Source organism: Hibiscus syriacus, unplaced genomic scaffold, assembly GCF_006381635.1.
Source record: "Hibiscus syriacus cultivar Baekdansim isolate YM2019G1 unplaced genomic scaffold, ASM638163v2 tig00110777_pilon, whole genome shotgun sequence".
NCBI classification, from domain to species: domain Eukaryota; kingdom Viridiplantae; phylum Streptophyta; class Magnoliopsida; order Malvales; family Malvaceae; genus Hibiscus; species Hibiscus syriacus.
Window position 1 is genome coordinate 557,949 of NW_024062858.1, and position 20,115 is coordinate 578,063.

At 35.6% G+C, this 20,115-nt stretch overlaps 3 protein-coding genes and 1 pseudogene across 4 annotated transcripts; 1 reads left to right on the forward strand and 3 right to left on the reverse strand.

Moving 5' to 3' along the window:
• Positions 1-336: 336 nt before the first annotated feature.
• On the forward strand, positions 337-3,611 carry LOC120139871 (tetraspanin-10-like). Its single transcript, XM_039154982.1, has 11 exons — positions 337-697; positions 1,003-1,115; positions 1,209-1,263; positions 1,369-1,424; positions 1,941-1,988; positions 2,329-2,377; positions 2,453-2,536; positions 2,610-2,677; positions 2,767-2,892; positions 2,979-3,054; positions 3,232-3,611. The coding sequence occupies exons 1-11, from the start codon at positions 644-646 to the stop codon at positions 3,298-3,300; spliced, it is 798 nt and encodes a 265-aa protein (XP_039010913.1). The 5' UTR covers positions 337-643; the 3' UTR covers positions 3,301-3,611.
• A 4,044-nt stretch (positions 3,612-7,655) lies between these two features.
• LOC120139984 (elicitor-responsive protein 3-like) lies at positions 7,656-8,632 on the reverse strand. The gene is made up of 5 exons (XM_039155068.1): positions 8,564-8,632; positions 8,299-8,488; positions 8,113-8,227; positions 7,822-7,890; positions 7,656-7,739 (listed from the first exon to the last, which is right to left on the reverse strand). The coding sequence occupies exons 1-5, from the start codon at positions 8,628-8,630 to the stop codon at positions 7,656-7,658; spliced, it is 525 nt and encodes a 174-aa protein (XP_039010999.1). The 5' UTR covers positions 8,631-8,632.
• Positions 8,633-9,814: 1,182 nt separating this feature from the next.
• On the reverse strand, positions 9,815-11,646 carry LOC120139863 (annotated as a pseudogene).
• Positions 11,647-13,711: 2,065 nt separating this feature from the next.
• On the reverse strand, positions 13,712-16,557 carry LOC120139858 (E3 ubiquitin-protein ligase At4g11680-like). 2 transcript variants are annotated; one of them, XM_039154973.1, is made up of 5 exons: positions 15,930-16,557; positions 15,401-15,520; positions 15,167-15,299; positions 14,527-14,691; positions 13,712-14,350 (listed from the first exon to the last, which is right to left on the reverse strand). In XM_039154973.1, exons 1-5 carry the CDS (start codon positions 16,481-16,483, stop codon positions 14,183-14,185), a joined length of 1,140 nt encoding a protein of 379 aa, XP_039010904.1. In that variant the 5' UTR covers positions 16,484-16,557; the 3' UTR covers positions 13,712-14,182. The 2 variants fall into 2 exon arrangements, with proteins under 2 accessions (XP_039010904.1, XP_039010903.1); XM_039154972.1 differs by having other exon boundaries at positions 15,401-15,523.
• Positions 16,558-20,115: the final 3,558 nt, after the last annotated feature.

Here is a 20,115-nt window from a genome sequence, read left to right on the forward strand (position 1 = left end):
AATGGCAATAAAGTCATCCGTGACACGATTTACCTTTGAGTCTACGTTTCAGCTTTAAAATGAAATGAATTTGAAGCCCAAGACGGCTTAATTGCTTCTAATTTTCTTCCTGTAACATTGACCCACTTTCCTTATCTGTTTATGACACCAAAATCCAAACTTTTATATTAAATTGTGTACTTTGCATTTTGTCATTGTAATTTAAAACCGTAAACGTTTGTAATCATATGATAATATCTTTGGGCAATTTGAAAGAGTTTTGAAGATTACTTCAGTCGTTGTTTGATTAGATATTGTCCTAAATCCTGATGATATAAGCAAAAACCAAAGCTTGCTTTCTGTTTTCTGCTACCGGAAAGAAGGGGGGGGGGGAACACGAGTCATGTGCATGTCTATTGACCAAACTACCCTTCTCTCTCTCTCCCCAGCTAATACAAAACCTCGTTCTACTTCCCTTGCTGGGTCTCTATCTTTTCTTGCAATGCAAGTGCCATATCAGAGTTCCTCAAGAAACTTCTAAGAACTTCTGCTCTTTTCTCCTTTTATATGTTTTTATACATTTCCTAAAACCCATCTTCATCAGCTCTTTCTTTGTTTTCTTTAATTTGTTTTTGGTATTTTTTTTGTAAAGTCGAACTGAAAAATGGGTATGGGAACAAGCAATTTTGTGATCAGATGGATCAACTTCCTTACTATGGTATGCTCTTCTTTTTGTTTCTCTTTCCATTTTCTTTTAACAATTCTATTATCACAAATGGGGTTGATTTTGTTTTCTGGGTCACATTTGTTGTTGGTTTCTGATTGATGCTGTTAATTTATTTTTAAAATGCTGGTAGGCTAATTCATTGTATAAATTTGCAGAAAAGTCACCATTTTTACCATGATCTTCTGATTATCTAAATGATGATGCTGTAGTAAAGTTCTAGGTTTTGTTGAAGTAAATGAGAAAACTTTGAAATATTTTGCCTTATTTAAGTTATTATATATGCTTTTCATTGGCAGCTTTTAGCTATAGCTGTTGTAATTTTTGGGGTATGGATGAGCACTCATCATGATGAATGCAGAAAATCCCTTACTCTTCCAGTTTTAGGCCTTGGTGCTTTCATTTTCGTAATGTAAGTTTTCATCACTCTGTTGTTTATGATTACTCTAATTCCCTATCTCTGTATAGAAAACTTACTATTAGTGTTGTTTTACTTGAATTTTAGATCCATAATCGGGTTTTGGGGGGCGTTGAAGAAAAACACCATACTATTGTGGATTGTATCCTTGTATAACTTTGAGTTATTTAAGAATTCAGGATATTTTGTTGCTTTTTTTTCATTCTTAATTTCATTGTTTGGACACCCTTGACTCATTGGCTTGCAGTATTTGATCTTGTTATGCATCATTCTAGTGGCAATCCTGGTATTCACGGTGTTGGCGTAAGTATTTTTAACTCAAGCCGACTGTGTGTATATTCAGTCAAGACCTGCACAGAGAGTGATTGCATTATTGTGTTTTCTTTTATCTTTTTGGCATTCCTAGTTTAGGTGTTTGTGATTTTTTAACTAAGATTGTTTTTCATAAGTCTGCTATCAAATGATAAATAGATGTCGATGTCTCATGTTCTATTCCCTAAATGGTTGTTCTAAATGAAACTACAAAAGCATGGTTAGTATGAAGACAGATTATTCCGGTTTTAGTACGAGATGGTGATCCAGGGAAAACACTAGTTGTCTTATAGTCAATATGATTCGATTATCTTAACTTCAAACTTGTCGAGCAACAAATCAATGCTGCATTATGCAATTGTTATTTTGTTTTATTTGCCTGTTGTTTACTTTTATTGAGACATTCTCATGCTTTCTTTCTTTGTATCATTAAAGGCCTTCTTTTACCCCCCACTTTTTACAACTATTTTCAAGTCATACAAATTAATTTTATGCCTTTTCTTGTAGGTTCATCATAACAAATAATGGATCCGGTCACAATGTGTCTGGCTTGAGGTAAGGAAATATGCACTTCAATGGAAATTCTGATTGCCGGTCGTTTCATTTGGGTCATAATTAGTATTTAGTTCATTGTAGTGTTTCTGGTCTCGTCTTTATGCACTTTGTATCTTAAGAAACCGAAAAGCTATCTTCCAACCTCTCTCTCCATGCACTTGGTGCTTGAAATTTACTTGATTTTCTTGTAAGAATGCAATATATGCCGAATCTGCTTTTCTCTTCCAGTTCTTTTTCCCTCGATACTTGCCTCAAGTAAATGTACCATCATTGTCTTGTAATCCAGTTCAACAAGGTTGGTTTATGACCCTAATCTTTTTTTATCTTCTTTGCTTATCAGATACAAGGAGTATCAACTTAAAGAGTATAGTTCATGGTTTCTAAAGCAGGTAAGGCTTCAATTTGTTGGTACTGTATGTTCCACCATGTTTTACCATATTTACATTAGTCTTTATTTTTGTCAGCTGAATAATAGCGATAATTGGAAGCGATTGAAGAGTTGTCTCGTGAAATCAGAGGACTGCAACAACTTAGCAAAACAATTCAAGGTCTATATTTTAACTCTCGACTGCTACGTGTTTCCTTGTCATCTTTTCTAATGTTTTCGACTTGGATTTTTAGACTCTTAAGCAATATAAAATGGCAAAACTAACACCAATTGAAGCTGGTTGCTGCCGACCGCCATCCGAGTAAGCATCTTTCTTTTTGTTTTCAGCTGGGCTGAACCTCTGTAATTGCACCTGTATTTATCATGTTTATGCATTTAACTTGAACACAGATGTGGTTATCCTGTGGTCAATGCTTCATATTACGACTTGAGCTTTCATCCAGTTAGTTCCAATAAGGACTGCAAGCTTTACAAAAACACTCGGGCCGTGAAATGCTACAATTGCGACTCTTGCAAGTAAGAAGTTCAATGTCCCCGCATTGCATGATCTTCTACTTCATACGTTTCTCACTACCATTTGCTTTCTTCCAATCGCCTTTCAGGGCCGGTGTTGCACAATACATGAAAACTGAGTGGAGAGTTGTTGCAATCTTTAACTTGGCATTATTCATCGTCTTGGTAAGAATCTGTTTACGATTTTCTCCGGCTGTCTCAAATCACTTTCCCCTGCTACATTAATGAAAAACTAAAATAGCAAGAACTTTCGGTTTGATTCCGTTCCATCGAGATTATTGATAATTTGCTTCAGCCTCTTTCGTGTTAAAGGCTAATCTTAGTTCATGTTTTCAATGGCAGTCAATTATATACTTTGTGGGATGTTGTGCAAGACGGAATGCCGGCCAGACAAGGGTATTCAAGGCTTGAAACACTACTGAATTGTTGCCGGTTGATTCGATTATCTTGATTATAGTTTCTCTGTCAGTAAAACCAACTGCCGTCGTAAAGAGCCACCTAAAACAATCAGCTACAAAAGAAAAGACAAACCAGAAGCTCTAAATGTTGCAGACAAGTATGGGGAAGACGAGGATTAAGGAATCATACGTTTATTCAAGTACTTTAGCTAGCAAATAATTCCAAATTTGTTACTTTGTTTTAAATTTCTTATTTTTGTTGGTTTTGAACCTTATGGGGTTGAGTATATATATGCATCCCTTAATAAAGGGTTTTTTTTTTTTACAAATTTATAAAATTATAAGGGGAGGTGAATTTATAAAATTTTAGGAGGTGAAAATAGATTTTTATTAGTAAATACAAAGAAAATATCTAAAATTTTCAGGGAGACCGCCCCTTCAATCCATCTCTGGTTGGGATTGTAATGCTGAATTTCTGAGTCAACATTCAAGTATTGATCCGAGCCATTGATGGATCAGTTTGTAAGTTTGATTAGGCCCGTTAAGTGAAGACGGACTTGATCAGGTGAGGATTAGGCCGATTGGCCATAAAAATGTTTTTTTTTTCTGAATTGAAAATATAATTTTTATTAGTTGGACGTGGGATACAGGGACACAAGGGTGGGGTGATCTCATCTTCTCCCACCTATTTCCCTATTTCCCTATTTCATCTCCTTTGATTTTTTTTCTCTTCTTGACAAATCTAGAGAATTGAGGGAAAGAAGGGTTAAACTTTGTGAATCTAAGTAATCAAGGTTGGAAAGGAGGACCTTCAAGTTGTAGAGAAATAGGAGAAGATGGGAAAACTTAAGTAAATAGGTTTCTTTGGTAATTTTTATTAAGATAATACAGTTTGAAGTCTTAATTTTTTCTTGAATTTTATAAATGTGATGTTGTCTATGTTGGTATATTACATGTGAGACGTTTTGAGTGTTAAACATATTTTAATAACCTTGATAATGATTTTATATTAAAATGCTGTTAAAAATGATAAGCTTTAAAAATCATGTAAGTTTTAATAAGTATATTTGATCGGTTGATCAAGTTATTCATCTTCATTTCCTCGTATTTCATTATGTTATGGATTCTAGACTTACTAGGAGTATTCATCTTCCTTCTTCCTCTTCTCTAAGGATAAGATTATATTTAAAATTTGTAAAAAAATAAATAATATTCGTCTTAAAATAAGTGTTTGTGACCAGAGAGAGACGTGCATAAAGAATTTGTAAGTATGGATCCCACCATAATCATATATCCATATTAGGATTGGCCCACCTATTTAATGTCCAATTAATTTGAGGTCCCATTAAGACCTAAAATGAGAGCATCAACAAATGTTTTCCATAAATTTCCTGTTATGGAACCAGCCTTCAAGGAGGGTCGAGTAGGGGTATATCTCCCTGGAGCTACACAACACCTGACCGTGAGTAGATGCAGCGTGAAGAATTATATAGGCGCTTTAATTTTTGTGTTCATGCTTCATTTTCACGGGATTCATTCAACTATCATAGGTTTAGATTATTCATGTGGTTTTAGACGATAAAATTTGAATCCATTATCTAAATCAACTTGTAGAATAATTTTATCAGAACTTTAGTTCACCAAAACAACGAACAAGTCACAATAACCTAAGAAATATGCAGAAATGTAACACCCAAAGATACCACTAAAACCGACAAGAGAGACACTAGAGGTAAAGAGCAAGAAAAAATTTAGAATAAATGTTAATTGATTGTATTATTTAGAAGCGATAGATGCTACAAATGAAATAGGAAAGTTCTCTATTTATAGTTGAGTCATCTTACAATGTATGATTTAGATCGATTTATATCAACGGTTAAGATAAAAAAACAATATTAAATCCTATTCATTCATGTCAACTAGCCTATTACATTATAAAAATAATCTTTTCAATTAATGTAATCAAGTCTTTTAACATTACCAAGTATTAGGTCATGTTAAGTAATCTAAACAAATTGAAAACTCCTCACAAAATCTCTTTGACGGATAAATACGCACGTGTCCCGATCTTCGTCTCCCGCCCGTGACACACTTTTCATCCGAACCATAATACTTTTAACCTGTCGTCTGCTGAAATATCTTTCCCCTTTGGATCACTTTCTATCTTTCACAATCTAGAGCTTTTAAGCATCCTAAAAGCACCCAAATCTCCTTGAGGAAGTGGCATCAGTGATTTCTACTTTCATACAGTTTGTTTTGGGAGTGAGTAATGAATGGCATGGTGGCAGAATTACCCAAAGCTTGAAGGATATTTCTGCTATTTACAAAGCAGAATTAATTGCTAGTTTTGTACAACATCTTCACCATTGGTTGCTTGATGCCTTGATCCCATATTAAAAGACTTCCCACCTGCCTCTTTTAAGTGAACAAACTCAATTCCATAAATTCATCATCTTGCAGTTCTTCTGGCCATCTCCTTCAAACTAATATGAAGCGGATTTGGAATCCCAAAGTCTCATTTATGTTGTTTATGATCATACTCTCCACCATCCACCTCTCAAGTTGCAGATACATCCATGGAAGTAAAATCAATGAAGCTGAACAAACAACTAAGACAAGTTTCTCTACATGGCATTTCCCTGCAAAGAGTGAAGCAGTTCATGAAGTGTACTATCGAACAGTTCCAGGAGGACCAAACCCCCTCCATAACTGATTACTCTTTTTCTTTCTGGCAGATCATCAGTAGCTTAGTTATAGTGCGGTTGTTTTGTTTCCTCTCTTTTCATCAGGTGTTCCCCCCCCCCCCCGAATATAATCTCTGTTGAGAATTTTACCATAACAACGTTATTCATAGATAAATTTATTTTTTTTACAGTAAATTTCATTTGATTGTCTATTATTCCAATGTGTGTTTGAATTTTTAAAATATTTTTTAGGTAAAGTATCTATCTTTTTCAAGTTGATCCTTCATTTATTCTTAGGAGATTATGAGATTAATGAAACATTTTGTGAAATGGATGATAGCTAAGTTAGGGTTTGGGGTTTATGAAGAAAAGTACAATTTTCAATGAAATTCAAGCATGGTATAAGTTGCATTTAGACATTTAGAATGCTCTATATGAATTTATAATAACATCTGTTATGTGTATGTGATGTTGAACCTTTTAAAAGTGATATTCAAGACAATTCTTCTAAGGTTAGAGACAAGAATAAAGTGGCAGAGTGAAGTGAATAAAACCTCACTTTTTGGTGGATTTTGTAAGTTTAAAGTTGCAAGTGAGTGTCATTCTATGGGTATTTACTAAATTCATGATTAATTAGGGTTTGTGATTAGATCTTATATTATGTTGATTGAGAGTAGGAAACATAATTTGAGTAGATTTTTAGTGATGAAAATTTCCTTTTTAATCAACTATTCTTATGAATAGATATCATCGATTAGAGTTAGATGAAATTGAAAAAAAAGGTTGCTAAGTTTTATTTTCTACATTGTTCAATAATTTTCGAAGATCATGTTTTTGCTTCCACATTTGTGTCGACTAAATCAAGCAGAAAAAGATTTTGTGTTGGATAAAACAACCCTAGGTATAACAATTTTGGGATGCATAACAAAATTTTAATTTCGTGAGTCTAACAAATTTGAGAAGAAAAAGATAATCCAATTCGTCACATGGATTAACAAGAAAAAGATAGAATTACTACTATATTATTGAGATCGTTTTGAGCATGATATTACTAGGTGATACAACTGTGAGCAAAGTTTATACTTATGATGACCTTATTGACGTGAAAATTAAATTATTTTGTACATTCAAATTTGGGTAAGAGTTGAATTTAGTTAAGAATCATTGTTGAAGAATACATTTTTAAGAGGTTTTATGTAAGAAAGAGAGAATATGTTCTCGAGATGGAGAACTTATTCTTTGATGTAAAGAATTAATTTTTATTGAGTTTGGATGTTTCATCGAATTTGAGATTTTATCTTGAACTTGTTGTACTTTCAAAATTTATGTCGAGGTGCAGATTATTGAAGTTTTATCCAAATTCGATTTGGCTCAAATTGATTGAGGAAAGAAATAAACCTAGTCTCATAGAAAGAAAGAAGTATATTTTCTTTTATGTTGATCGAAAGTAAAATATATATATATTTTTAAGTAAATTTCTTGTTATGCAAGTTTTTTTTTTAATTAAGCTAAATCTTCATCATAGAAACTATAGGAAAACTTCCCAACACAATTTTGCATGTTACCATTTCTTTTATTTGGGCAAAATATTAGCAGTAAAATGTGGAAAATAAATTAAAACCATTCTCTCTTGTTCAGATGAAGTTTTTTATAATGGGAAATTAAGATGGAAACCACATGTGGCCTAATCCTCATCTGAAGAGTGCCTTCTCCTTCCATGAGATTTACCCTTTCGACGACCGTTGTCCCTTTCATCTTCGCTGGAATGCTGATCATATCACGAAACAATCAAATTTAATTTCGGGTAAAAATATGTTCCTTTAAATATATGATTGAAAAATGAAACCAACTCTTCCGGGTGAAGATTGCTTCCACCCTCCATAAGATTCATCCCTCCCAAAAACTGGGGAAGATCCACCCTGTTATGAAGCAATTAGAGTATTAGTGTATATATCAACCACCTATTGGTCTTTTTATATATATTAGATTACTTAAGTAAGGTTAGAGATTCCAATAATGATATTGTGAATGGAACAAACTGAGTTGTTGATCAATGAATCGGACACCGAATTTTAAACCCAAAAAAAAAGTGTATGTGTGTGCATAACTATAAAGAGAAGAAGGAAAAGGAAAAGAAATACCTCAGGGGTGAAAGTGAGACCAACTTTAATCTCTCCCTTGAATACTTTGTCCCTTACAACATTATATGCAGTTGGGGGAATGTTTCCTTCCCGAAATACAGCCCTCAAAGGAATTCTGCAAATACCATTAAAAGCTTGTGAATGTAGTGCAAATGAAACACTTGAGAATTTACTGGCAATACTCACTCGGCTTCTCCGACGAAATCATCGGAAGCGATATCACTGTCCATTATTTTGAGTTTGAGTTCTTCAGCACCTTTGGACACATTGAATACGAAATTCTCATTCCATACAGGTTCACTTCCATGTCCTGTTGCAACACTGCTTTTCTGCTCCTGAGTTTTTAATGTCATGATCACAAAAGGATCCATTTTACCTGCTCATTCCCATACCATTTACATTACCAACCCTAAACAAACATACATGTGAGATTTGAAAACAACAAACTCACCGAATGTATCCATGTCCTCAAGACCCTTGGCACTAACAAGAGAAACTTCGAGCGATCCCTGAGGCATGTTTGGAGTTTTTAATGAATGAAAAATGGAAACCACTGATTCCAGGGAGCTATATATACTCGTGTGTTTCCCGTGCTTATAGGATCTCTTTCTCCATTTGCTTTTCTTTTTTCCAGGAAACTAAAAATAACATATCTGATGTTTGACTCGTAAATTAGGAAGATCCCTTGACCCTTAATTACAACACTTGATTAAGGATTGCCTAATTACTGCGAACTGGTTTGCTGTAAATCATATTTCTTTCTTTTGAGTACATAAATTCCTTCTTCTTTATTTTGCTTGTAATTGGTAATTAATAAATAAATAAATAAAGCCTTGTGCCACTTCAAACTCTCTCGGCCTTAAATCAAAGGAGGCTGAATGAATGCCATTTAATGTTTTGTGAAATCAATTCTCTGATATGAGGATTATTGGACTGGGAATTCGTATCAAACACTCGACAAAAACACAATTCACACCGTTTTTGTTCAGAAAGAAATTCACATTACTCAGCATTTTTAGAGAAGAGAGTAATGATTCCGCGATATATAGTATCAGAATAATCTTTTAATTGTTTGATCTCATGTCAAACGTCTCAATAGATGTGATAAGCAGCATAAACAACCGTGACGAGAATGTCAATCTATATTGATAATAACATGATTACATTACAACAAACCTACTCAATTAGTTTCTTACTTTTAATCAACGTCTAATAAGATAAGTGTATTATTTTCACGACAAATCAAACAAATCCCAATTTTTCTTTCAATTTATTTTTTTCACCAAGTGTATTATACCATTTACTTTTTTAGGCTGAATCAAATGAAATTTAAATAATGAGTTTTGAACTCTGATTGACTGGGAGATCTATCTTTATAGCACTTATAACATAGTTTAATTGTTCTTCTCAAACACTTCCACATTTCTTTTGTTTTACCCACATTTGCCTCTTCTCATGTATTCTTACCCTTTAATTTTTTATCAAGGAAAAATGGAAATTTAATAAGAAATACAATGAAACACTCAAATATACTTCAGATACATCACGAAATGCAAAAGGTAATATACGTTTGGCTTCTCCCGACCCCAAAAAAAAAAGTTAAATATAAAGAAAGCATAAACTTACATTCATTGTATTATATGTAAGGATATTCACTATGCAACAAAATCATCCTTTGGTATAACATAACCATGGCATATAGAAGGAAAAAGTGCTGGGTAAAGTTCCAAATATGATAGTGAAAAAGAAGAGCATGTATCGCCTGGCAGACTCAAAGTCTAGTCTTCTTCAATGACATTAAGTTTGCCTTCTGTAAACTCACATGCGGGAATGGGGATTCCAAGCTGCTTCTGTAACTTCTTTACAACAAATACTTCCGGCTCCTCACAGATGCTTACCACAGTTCCTTTCCTACCAAGCCGACCCGTTCGACCAGCTCGGTGTGCATAGTGGATAGAGTCGGTAGGCAAGTCCAGATTAACCACAAGATCACATTCGGCCACATCCAAACCCCTTGCTGAAAGTTCATTTGTCACCAAAACTCTCACTTCTCCATTCCTGAACTTTTTCAAAGTTGTTGACCTTGCAAGCTTGCCAAGATCACCATGCAGTTCTGCAGCTACAATCCCACGGGCCTCTAGCTTGAAGACAGCATCCTTTAGCTGCTTTGTATGGTTCATGAAAGCTATCACCGACTTGGCATCAAGTGCGTGTACACATCTTCTCAATGTATCAACCTTATGCTGTAATTTTGTGACACAATGGTAGTGTTTCAAAGCAGGTGGTAGGCTTTGCAATGCCGCCTGAGTCCGTATACTAGAGTCTGAACCAGATGTAGGTTTCAAGATATTAACAGGTCCAGAGGGCGCAACAGATTCAAGTGGCATGACCTTTTTAGCTTGGACAAGAAGTGAGTCAGACCCCCAGCTCCTAGCTCCCCTTATAACAGAATACGGAACTGTAGCAGAGACCATAATGATTCTACGCTCAGCCCACTTAGCAATTGAGTCACGGGGGTCAGCACCTGACCTCCTGCCCACATGTTCCAATATCCGGTGCAAATCCTCCCGAAAGTTAAATGAAAGGAGCTCATCAACTTCATCTAAAACTAAGAAACGACAGCTATGAGTGTGAAGCTTCCCAGCTGTACTGATCTCTGCAATTCGACCAGGGGTTCCAACAACAATTGCTGGCTTGTTCTTCTTTAAAGCTTCTTCCTGTCTTGATCGATTTGCACCTCCCACAAGTTGCTGAACAACTTTCTTGTCTTCAGGTCCCAGAAGCTTCTCAACCTCCCTAACGATTTGCATCCCCAGTTCCCTAGAGGGAGCTACAATAACCGCATCGATCTCCTTTTTTTTCTCAGATTCACCCTCACCATTAGGAGATTTCTTTTTCAGCGGACCTACTTCAGAAAGTATGGGAAGGAGATATGCTAATGTTTTTCCTGAGCCTGTGTATGATTGAATCACGACATCATGACCCTTGAGAATTGTTGGAACTGCTGCAGACTGAACATCAGTTGGAACCATGAAGCCCGCTGCATCTAACCTCTCTAGCAACAAATGTGGGAGGCCAAGCTCAGAAAATGACTTCGCTGCAAAAGGAGCTGATTCAATTTCTAGTGATTTTTTCACCCAACCGCCTTCACTGCTTTTATACTATTGCTTCCAACACCCCCCGACTTACTTTTGGGTGCTTCATTAGAAACATCCAGCCTCTCAATTTTATTTGCTTTGTTCTTGTTTGTTTTCTCACAGTTACTTTTAAAACCAAGGCTGGCAAGAGTAAGAGGTTCATTATCAGCATTAACCTGAGTCAGAGATCGTACACGGGTCTGGCCCCAAACATTCCTAGACATTAGGTAACCTAGACGAGGGTAATGATTCCCCAAACAAAAGAAGCAACCTTGTTGAGGGTAATGCTAGCATCTTTGCAAGATTGTTATTGACAGCAGCTGAAAATTCCACTTTTACAATTCCAGTAACATTGACAACCAAAGGATTTCAAAAAAGCTTTTTAAAAACAGAACCTCAAGCTGCAAGTTTAATGAAAACACAATAAGGGTCAGAGCTGTATTAAAAGAAATATATTATGGATATCCAGCTTCTCAACATGCTAAAGCCAACAATCAAACACTTGAATTCACGATATCAATAGAAATGAACAAAAGAAAAAATCAAATTCATAACTAAGATAGAAACTACAATACAAGAAGCACCCAAAAGATATGTCTAGCAAGATCTTGCTCACTAGCATTTTGTCTGTTTGTAATACAATACTTAAAATGCAACCGAAACATGTTAGAATTCTCAAATGAATGGAATGAGAATTCTTGTTCAAAAGCAATGGAAGGAAAGACAACTTGAGTGATAAATGATTGGTGTAATACATGGACTGTCATTTCACTGCTGACTGAAACATTTGATCAAACAGTTTGAGAACAATGTCAGCGCCAACTAATGCAAACATAATTCAACAGAAATATTCAAACTAGTGCCATGCTAACCAAAAACAATCGTTTGGAGCATTTTTATAATGGCTCTGATCTTCCATTTTCAAGAGGAAATTGGCAAAGAAAAACTTACCTTAGAGCTCAAACAGCGCCCCCGGCCTCTGCGTGATAGAAGTAAACTGTGTTCAAACGCCGCGTTTCGGATTGGGTTATTGGCTAGTAGCTTATAGACGAATTAAGGGGGTGTTTGATAGGGAATGTGGGATTCTATATAATGGAATCCACATTTTCGTTTGGTTAGCCCGGGAATCTCATTCCCGGTAACGTAAGATTACCAATAGTAGATTTTTTTAGTATATTACCGGGAATGTCACTACCTTCCTTTTCTTAGGTATTATTGAATTATCGACGTTTTGGACTAAAATGCTCTTAAATTTTTTTTTTCAAAAATATCCTTTTTTTTCATTGAATAATAAAAATTCTACGAAGGTTAAATTACAAATTTATCCTTAAACTATTTTAGATTTACAAAAAAGTTATAATTAAAATTTTATATGAAGTTCAAGGTTTAAAATAAAATTTTACCCTTTCATTAAACCTTTTTACATTTTAAATTTTGTAAAAAAAATTATATAAATTTTATGAATTTAAATTTTTTAAAGAAAATATATAAATATTTTTCAACTTGTTAAAAAACAAATATATAATAAGGACAATTTGGTCAAATATACATTCCAATAATTTTTTATTCCTTTAACCAAACACGGTATCTTACATTCATGCTAAGCCAACCAAACACAAAATACAACATTCACAGTAATCATATTCCCTGGTAATCTTACATTCTGTGAACTAAACGCACCCTAAAAGGTTTCTCGTATACCGAGGCTAGAGCCTCTTTTCGATTTGAAAAATATAAAATTAAATTCAATTTGATTCAAAATTTTATTAGTTTAAAATTTTTAAATTCGACTCAAACTTAAAATAAAAAAATTGAAACTTGACTTGACCCAAAAGGTCGCAAGCTTAAAATTTTCAACCTCAACTTAAAATTAAAAATTGAAACTCGACTCAAGCTCGAAAAAACTTAAATTCAAAATATTCTAAACTTAATTTGATTCAAGCTCAAATCTAAACTTTAAATGCATATTAATGGTAATATAATAGTAATTTAGTTTAAAAATAAAACAAATTAATATATTATTTTTTTAAATTACTCGCGAGCTTTCCAAATTGAGTATCAAGTAACTTGTTTGGCTCGTTAAGAATTGGAATCAAGTTCGAACTTGAGTCGATTTTTGATCGAATCAATCTCGAATAACTCAATATATCTCATCTCATTTACAATCCTATCCTTCAAACTTAACCCAAGCTTAAAAACTTTGCAAATGTAAATTTTGGGGTTGGACCTAAATTTGGGCTCAGCATCTGCACGTGCAAGAAAACGCTGTTTGTTTAGAGAAACGTTTTACAGAATTCATTTTCTTTTATTTTTCTTTATTTGTTTCAAGGAAAATGAACCTACTCAGTATAAATTGTTTTACGGTCAACGGGAAAAGTCGTGAATTTTCTGTAAAATGACAGGAAAAAAGAAGCGTAAATCATTTTCCTCCACTCTCGTCCCTATGCAAAAGAAAACCAGTGTAAAACTATGAATACTATTTTATTCATCTTCATTTCTTGAAATTCTTCTAAATAGAGCACGTAATAACACCTCTTGCACTTCTTGTTCAACAAGGTTTTTTCAACTAAATTACTTTACAAATATAAAATACAAAATACAGGGAAAAGTAAAAATGAGCCTTAAACAAGACTAGTTGCGACACAAAACAAGAGCGGGAAAAAAAGCTACTGTGTTCTTTGTCTCAGTGCCTCGATCCCCCGCCGGAAACATTAATATACACGACAACTATGCACGGGTCAGGGCCAAAACAAGCACATCATGACTGTCACCAGCCTTATGATAGACAACATCATCTACAACTACCACTACAAGAAACAACAATGGAATAACCTGTATCAACTGCATACATGATGTTCATTATATGATGCTCTCGAGCTAAAAACATATGAAGTGGTCACGAATATAACCATGAATCATTTATTCCTGTTTTTCTACACTTCCTCGTGGCTTGTACTCTTTAAAATGTTATACTTGCAGAGAGGGCAAGTAGCATTGATGTACAACCACTTCTCTACACAGGCACAGTGGAAGTGGTGACCACAAGGTAGTTCCCTCAGCTCAACTCCGTCATCATAAGCAGAAAGGCAGATGCAACATTCCTACAAATTAACACATGATCAATATCAGCTGGGGACTTAAACTAGGAAGACTACCAATAAATGGAATTATCACAAACACAAGCCTGCTTCACATCAAATTGGTACCAAAGAGGCAAATCACAAGAGGAAGGAACGAGAAATAAACAGCACAAACAACCAAAATGAGATCAACTTACTGCATCATCTTTGGGAAGAACACGTTCCAACGGGGAATCTGTACCACATTCAGTCATTATTCCCCCAACAGGTCCTTGGACAGCAGCAGCAGATTTCTCATCATTGCCAACTTTTTTAAATTTGAATTTTGGTAACTGATCAATGTCTTCCTTGGAAGCTCCCTCCTAATGCAAGTGGTCATATGAAGCAAGTACAATGAATGGTATGCTAAAACAGAAAATAGAAGCTTAAAAAAGTTCCTAGTAAATCTATTAACTGCCAAGAGCCTTATAACCTGCATAGATTGTAGAGTTTTAACTTAAAAGTGCTTAACTGAATCTTTTCAGACAAATGCAGACTTTTCTTTAGAAGTATATAAAGCATGGTCATCAAGTAAAATTTAGCATTCAAATTATGCATCACATGGCAAGCCCACTATTATATCTTATCAACTTTCTGAAAACAAACTTCTATCAACTTCATTTTAAATGTGATAAGACAATTATCTAAGTTGAACTACATTAACGTACAAAGCTCACATTCAAACAACAAGACAGAAACTTCCCCAAGTTATCTAGATACTCAAGCAAAAATACCAAGTACAAATTAATAAGGCATTTACAATCATGATGATCTTACATGCATCAGGATGAAAGTTACCTGATCTGCCACAGCATATAAGATTGCAATAATACATGGAAGACAACAGCAAACAGCAATGCCAATAATGCATGCCAGAGCAACGCAGAAAACAACAAAGAACACATCAAAACCGAGAAATATTATACAAAGCCTGCAAAGAAAATAGCATTAAAAGAGTTGGGATCCAGTTACAAGGGAAAAAAGACTTCAAACAACAAAAAAGTGGCAGGAAAGAACAACATAAGAACTAACCAATAAAGCTGAGGGGAGCTACGAGCCATTGCTTGGCCACCTATAGATACCCAGTAGAATCCAATAATCCACCAGATGAATGAAAACATCGTATTTGCAGATTCCAGATGCTTTGCAACACTGCTGAAAACATCAATTCCAACTGATTAGCCACTAAGTGTAGGTATGCAGTATCATGTATAACTTAAGCTATAACCATTGAGGTTAAATATATCCAAGAATCAAGATAATATATTAAACAGACAGACATGCCAAAGATCATAATGAAACTATCAAACACTTCACATGTCAAATGCATAGGGCAGATTATCAAATGCCTAATTGCAACTTGTTCTGGGTTGCTGTGAAATGGTGCCTAAAGCATAATTTATCGGACTTCCAAAATGGCTAACCAAAAACGAAAACTGTTGAAGTTCCTCTATACATCTTAATTCGACCAATTAACCAATAAGAGCAAATCTAAAACTACCATTAACTTCTCTAAATCATCAAATACAAATATAACTCTTAGAATCAAATAATTGTATACCTGCCACCATCCTCTTCCAATTGGGCTAATGACACGTACTGGTCTGAAATCACCCTAGATCCAGGACTCAAAACCCCTTCCTCCCCTGCATCAAATGGGCTGTACTCCGCGCTCTGCCTCCTCCTCCGCTTATACTCCACACAAACGCAAACCATATGCAAGAAACATTGGAAAGCATACCCAATTATCCACAACCTCAGCGGGATATCAGGCCTCTCGTCCCTGCTCCAAACCAATACACCAAATGCCACCACCACGAACGCTAAATTCCAGATAAAATCGAGGACGACGACGGGCTTAGAATACGCCCAATCGCTCTGGCGCTCCTCCAGTTGCTCGGCGGCCGTTTCTCGAACCAGCATGGACGGCTCACGCATCATCCTTCGGCTGCTGGCACGGTGCAGGAACCGCGCCGCATCACGAAGACTCTGGCGACGAACGGTTCGGCGCGAGGAGGGCTCGTCCTGTGAGGCGCTGCTTGTTGATGAGAGAAACGGCGTCGTGTCCAAAATGTCATCGGAGGAGAACCGGTTCGTTGGAATCGTCGAAGCCATCAAAATAAAAAATAATTGGATTTGATACTTGTTTAGGGAATTAGGCTAAGTTAGGGTTCGTGGAATGTTGTTTGATTTGATAATTGTTGTCACACCAATTATTAATCGGATAAATTACGGCCACAGTCAGTAAACTGTTACTTCAATTATGTTTTTACCATTGAACTTTAGAATATTATGTTTCAAGCACTTGACTGCTCGGGAAGAGTTATTTCAGTCACTACGCTATTTCGGAAGAGTTATTTCAGTAACAACTAGGCATATAAACGAACCGGACGAACACGAATGGGGTATATTCATATTCATTCGTTTAAATTTAACCAAACAAAAATGAACAAAAAAAACATAAACGAAAAAAGAAATTTTTGTTCGTGTTCACTCGTTAAGAAATGTAGCTTGTTCAAGTTCGTTCATTTAAATGATAAACGAACAAAAATGAATGAACATAAACGAACGGATGCAAACGAACATAAACGACACAATAAATGAACGTAAACGAACACAAATGAACGAACGTAAAAGAACACAATAAATGAACGTAAATGAAAATATATTTTTCCTAACAATTTTAGGATTATATTTTATTTAATTGTTTTGAGATTTTTTATTTATATTTAAAATTAATTGATTTTTTAAAATATTTATAAGTATCAGATTAAAATTTATTGGGCTTTAATATTTTAAATGGGTCTAGAGAGATTAGGTTAAACATAAATGAACGAACATAAATAAACGAACATAAATAAACGAACATAAATGAAATATTACCGAACGTTCACGAACGTAAATGAACGAACGAGCCTCTGTTCATGTTCGTTCATTTAATAAATAAACGAACTTTCCGCCGAAAGGTTCGCTGAATATTCGGTTCGTTTACAGTACTAGTCACAACGCTATTTCCTTCATATTTTATCAATTGAGTTAATTGCATCACATGACCTCAAATTATGATTATCATTCCAAATTAATCCCTAAACTTTTAAACATTCCAATTTCATTCTTAAACTAAAGAAACGTTTTTTGTTTTGAAGGAAGATGGCAAGTGGGGATGTAGAACGAGGAAGAGGAATGAATGAGAATAACAGGCCAAATAACTATCACTGGCCAACATATCCCTACCATGTTGAACACACTGAAATGCAATGGACTTGGTGGCTTGTCCCGATGTTTGTGGTGGCTAACGTTGCTGCTTTTGTTGTGGTGATGTACATCAATGATTGTCCTAAGAACAATCTGGGATTTGAAGGTAGCTGTATGGCTGAGTTTCTTGGCAGGCTTTCTTTCAGCCTTTGAGAGAAAATCCTCTCTTTGGCCCTTCTTCTAATACGTAAGTCGCATCTACCCCATCTCTAAATTTGACATCTTTCTGTTGTTGGTTGGTTTTAAATCCACTTTTTGCACACTTGTGATTTTGCCCCACTGCAATTGGAAACTGAGTTAGAATCGAACTTGAGGTTCCTTTTGCAACTTTCAGTTTCTAAAATCACCAATTCTAAAGAGACATGTTTGGAGTTTCAACTATTTGTCAATGGCTTTTAGAAGTTGTTCATGTAGGAATTTTGTCTTTGATGAGTCAGCTTTAGTCCAATCATTCCTTTTTAGGAGTATCCTTGGATCATAATACAGGATTTGTGTTGCATTCACAATTCAAACTTATAAAGCTTGTTCTTGCTTGTTGATTTGAGTTGCATTAATCACAATTCTCAATATGGGGTTGACATCAAAGTCCATTGGTTGATTTATGGAATGCCATGGTTTGCAGCTAAATGCAGCGGGGACAATTTTCATAATTGGGAACCTCTTCTAGCTTAGCAGCTTCTTTTTTTCTGATGATAGCTTAAGGGTTCTGTATTTTGATTTGACCTTTTGATCTTTTTTCAGCTAGGGAAATCCTCTTTCTGCTTGCTTTGATAGAAGAATATCGAGGTTTCATATTATTTCAGGATCCAGAGATTATTTATCTTATTTGTACTAATTTCTAAAAAGAAAAACTCAAAAGAATGTTTCAGTGTAGTAGAAATTTGAGCAATGTATAGCCGGAAGCCATTTGAACGGATGATGTGGTTACGTGCTCAGCTCATTTAGGGACGCATAGTATCAGAGGAATTGAAGTCCTATGCAAATCCAAATGTTTCTGATAGAAACTAAGGGAACTTGGATCTAGGAGGCTTTCATTCAATATGTTTATGTACATAATTTTCGGTTGTTCAGTGTATTGGAAAGAGTATTTGTGAACTCCAACGTCTTATATCTTAGTAATTTCAGTTTTCTTCTTCATTCTGTAGCAAGTTTTTATTAGGCCATGCAAATTGGCGATGATTGTAACTCTTCTAGTTTTCTCATATCCGTTCTTCAGATAGGAAAAATTGGGAGCACTAGAGTGAAACAAGGTAGTGCATGGTAATCAAGGATGGAGGCTTATCAAATGCCTAATTGCAACTTGTTCTGGTTGCTGTGAAATGGTACCTAAAGCATAATTTATCGGACTTCCAAAATGGCTAACCAAAAAAGAAAACTGTTGAAGTTCCTCTATACATCTTAATTCGACCAATTAACCAATAAGAAGCAAATCTAAAACTACCATTAACTTCTCTAAATCATCAAATACCAATGTAACTCTTAGAATCAAATAATTGTATACCTGCCACCATCCTCTTCCAATTGGGCTAATGACACGTACTGCTCTGAACTCACCCTCGATCCAGGGCTCAAAACCCTTCCCCCCCTGCATCAAATGGGCTGTACTCCGCGCTCTGCCTCCTCCTCCTCCGCTTATACTCCACACAAAGCAAACCATATGCAAGAAACACTGGAAAGGATACCCAATTATCCACAACCTCAGCGGGATATCAGGCCTCTCATCCCTGCTCCAAACCAATACACCAAATGCCACCACCACGAACGCTAAATTCCAGATAATATCGAGGACGACGACGGGCTTAGAATACGCCCAATCGCTCTGGCGCTCCTCCAGTTGCTCGGCGGCCGTTTCTCGAACCAGCATGGACGGCTCACGCATCATCCTTCGGCTGCTGGCACGGTGCAGGAATCGCGCCGCATCACGAAGGCTCTGGCGACGAACGGTTCGGCGCGAGGAGGGCTCGTCCTGTGAGGCGCTGCTGTTGATGAGAGAAACGGCGTCGTGTCCAAAATGTCATCGGAGGAGGACCGGTTCGTTGGAATCGTCGAAGCCATCAAAATAAAATATAATTGGATTTGATACTTGTTTATGGAATTAGGATAAGTTAGGGTTCGTGGAATGTTGTTTGATTTGATAATTGTTGTCACACCAATTATTATTCGGATAAATTACAGACACAGTCAGTAAACTGTTACTTAATTATGTTTTTACCATTGAACTTTAAAATATTATGTTTCAAGCACTTGACAGTTCGGGAAGAGTTATTTCAGTCACTACGCTATTTGGGAAGAGTTATTTCAGTCACAACTAGGTCTATAAACGAACCGGACGAACACGAGCGGGGGTATGTTCATGTTCGGTCGTTTAACTTTAACCAATCAAATGAACGAATAAGAACATAAACGGAAAAAAAATCTTGTTCGTATTCGTTCGTTAAGGAATGTAGCTTGTTCGTGTTCGTTCATTTAAATGATAAACAAACACAAAAGAA

What these genes read in the sequence shown, in the direction of transcription:
- LOC120139871 (XM_039154982.1), top strand. Translation starts at nt 644, where the DNA reads ATGGGTATGGGAACAAGCAATTTTGTGATCAGATGGATCAACTTCCTT. An exon ending in ACACCATACTATTGTGGATT is followed by an intron (nt 1,264 to 1,368) that starts GTATCCTTGTAT and finishes ATTGGCTTGCAG; the next exon opens with TATTTGATCTTGTTATGCAT. An exon ending in ACTTAGCAAAACAATTCAAG is followed by an intron (nt 2,537 to 2,609) that starts GTCTATATTTTA and finishes TTGGATTTTTAG; the next exon opens with ACTCTTAAGCAATATAAAAT.
- LOC120139984 (XM_039155068.1), bottom strand. Translation starts at nt 8,630, where the DNA reads ATGCCTCAGGGATCGCTCGAAGTTTCTCTTGTTAGTGCCAAGGGTCTT. An exon ending in TGAGGACATGGATACATTCG is followed by an intron (nt 8,489 to 8,563) that starts GTGAGTTTGTTG and finishes GGGAATGAGCAG; the next exon opens with GTAAAATGGATCCTTTTGTG. An exon ending in GATTTCGTCGGAGAAGCCGA is followed by an intron (nt 8,228 to 8,298) that starts GTGAGTATTGCC and finishes TGGTATTTGCAG; the next exon opens with AATTCCTTTGAGGGCTGTAT.
- LOC120139858 (XM_039154972.1), bottom strand. Translation starts at nt 16,483, where the DNA reads ATGGCTTCGACGATTCCAACGAACCGGTTCTCCTCCGATGACATTTTG. An exon ending in TTGGAAGAGGATGGTGGCAG is followed by an intron (nt 15,524 to 15,929) that starts GTATACAATTAT and finishes TGATGTTTTCAG; the next exon opens with CAGTGTTGCAAAGCATCTGG. An exon ending in TTCTTCCCAAAGATGATGCA is followed by an intron (nt 14,351 to 14,526) that starts GTAAGTTGATCT and finishes GTTAATTTGTAG; the next exon opens with GAATGTTGCATCTGCCTTTC.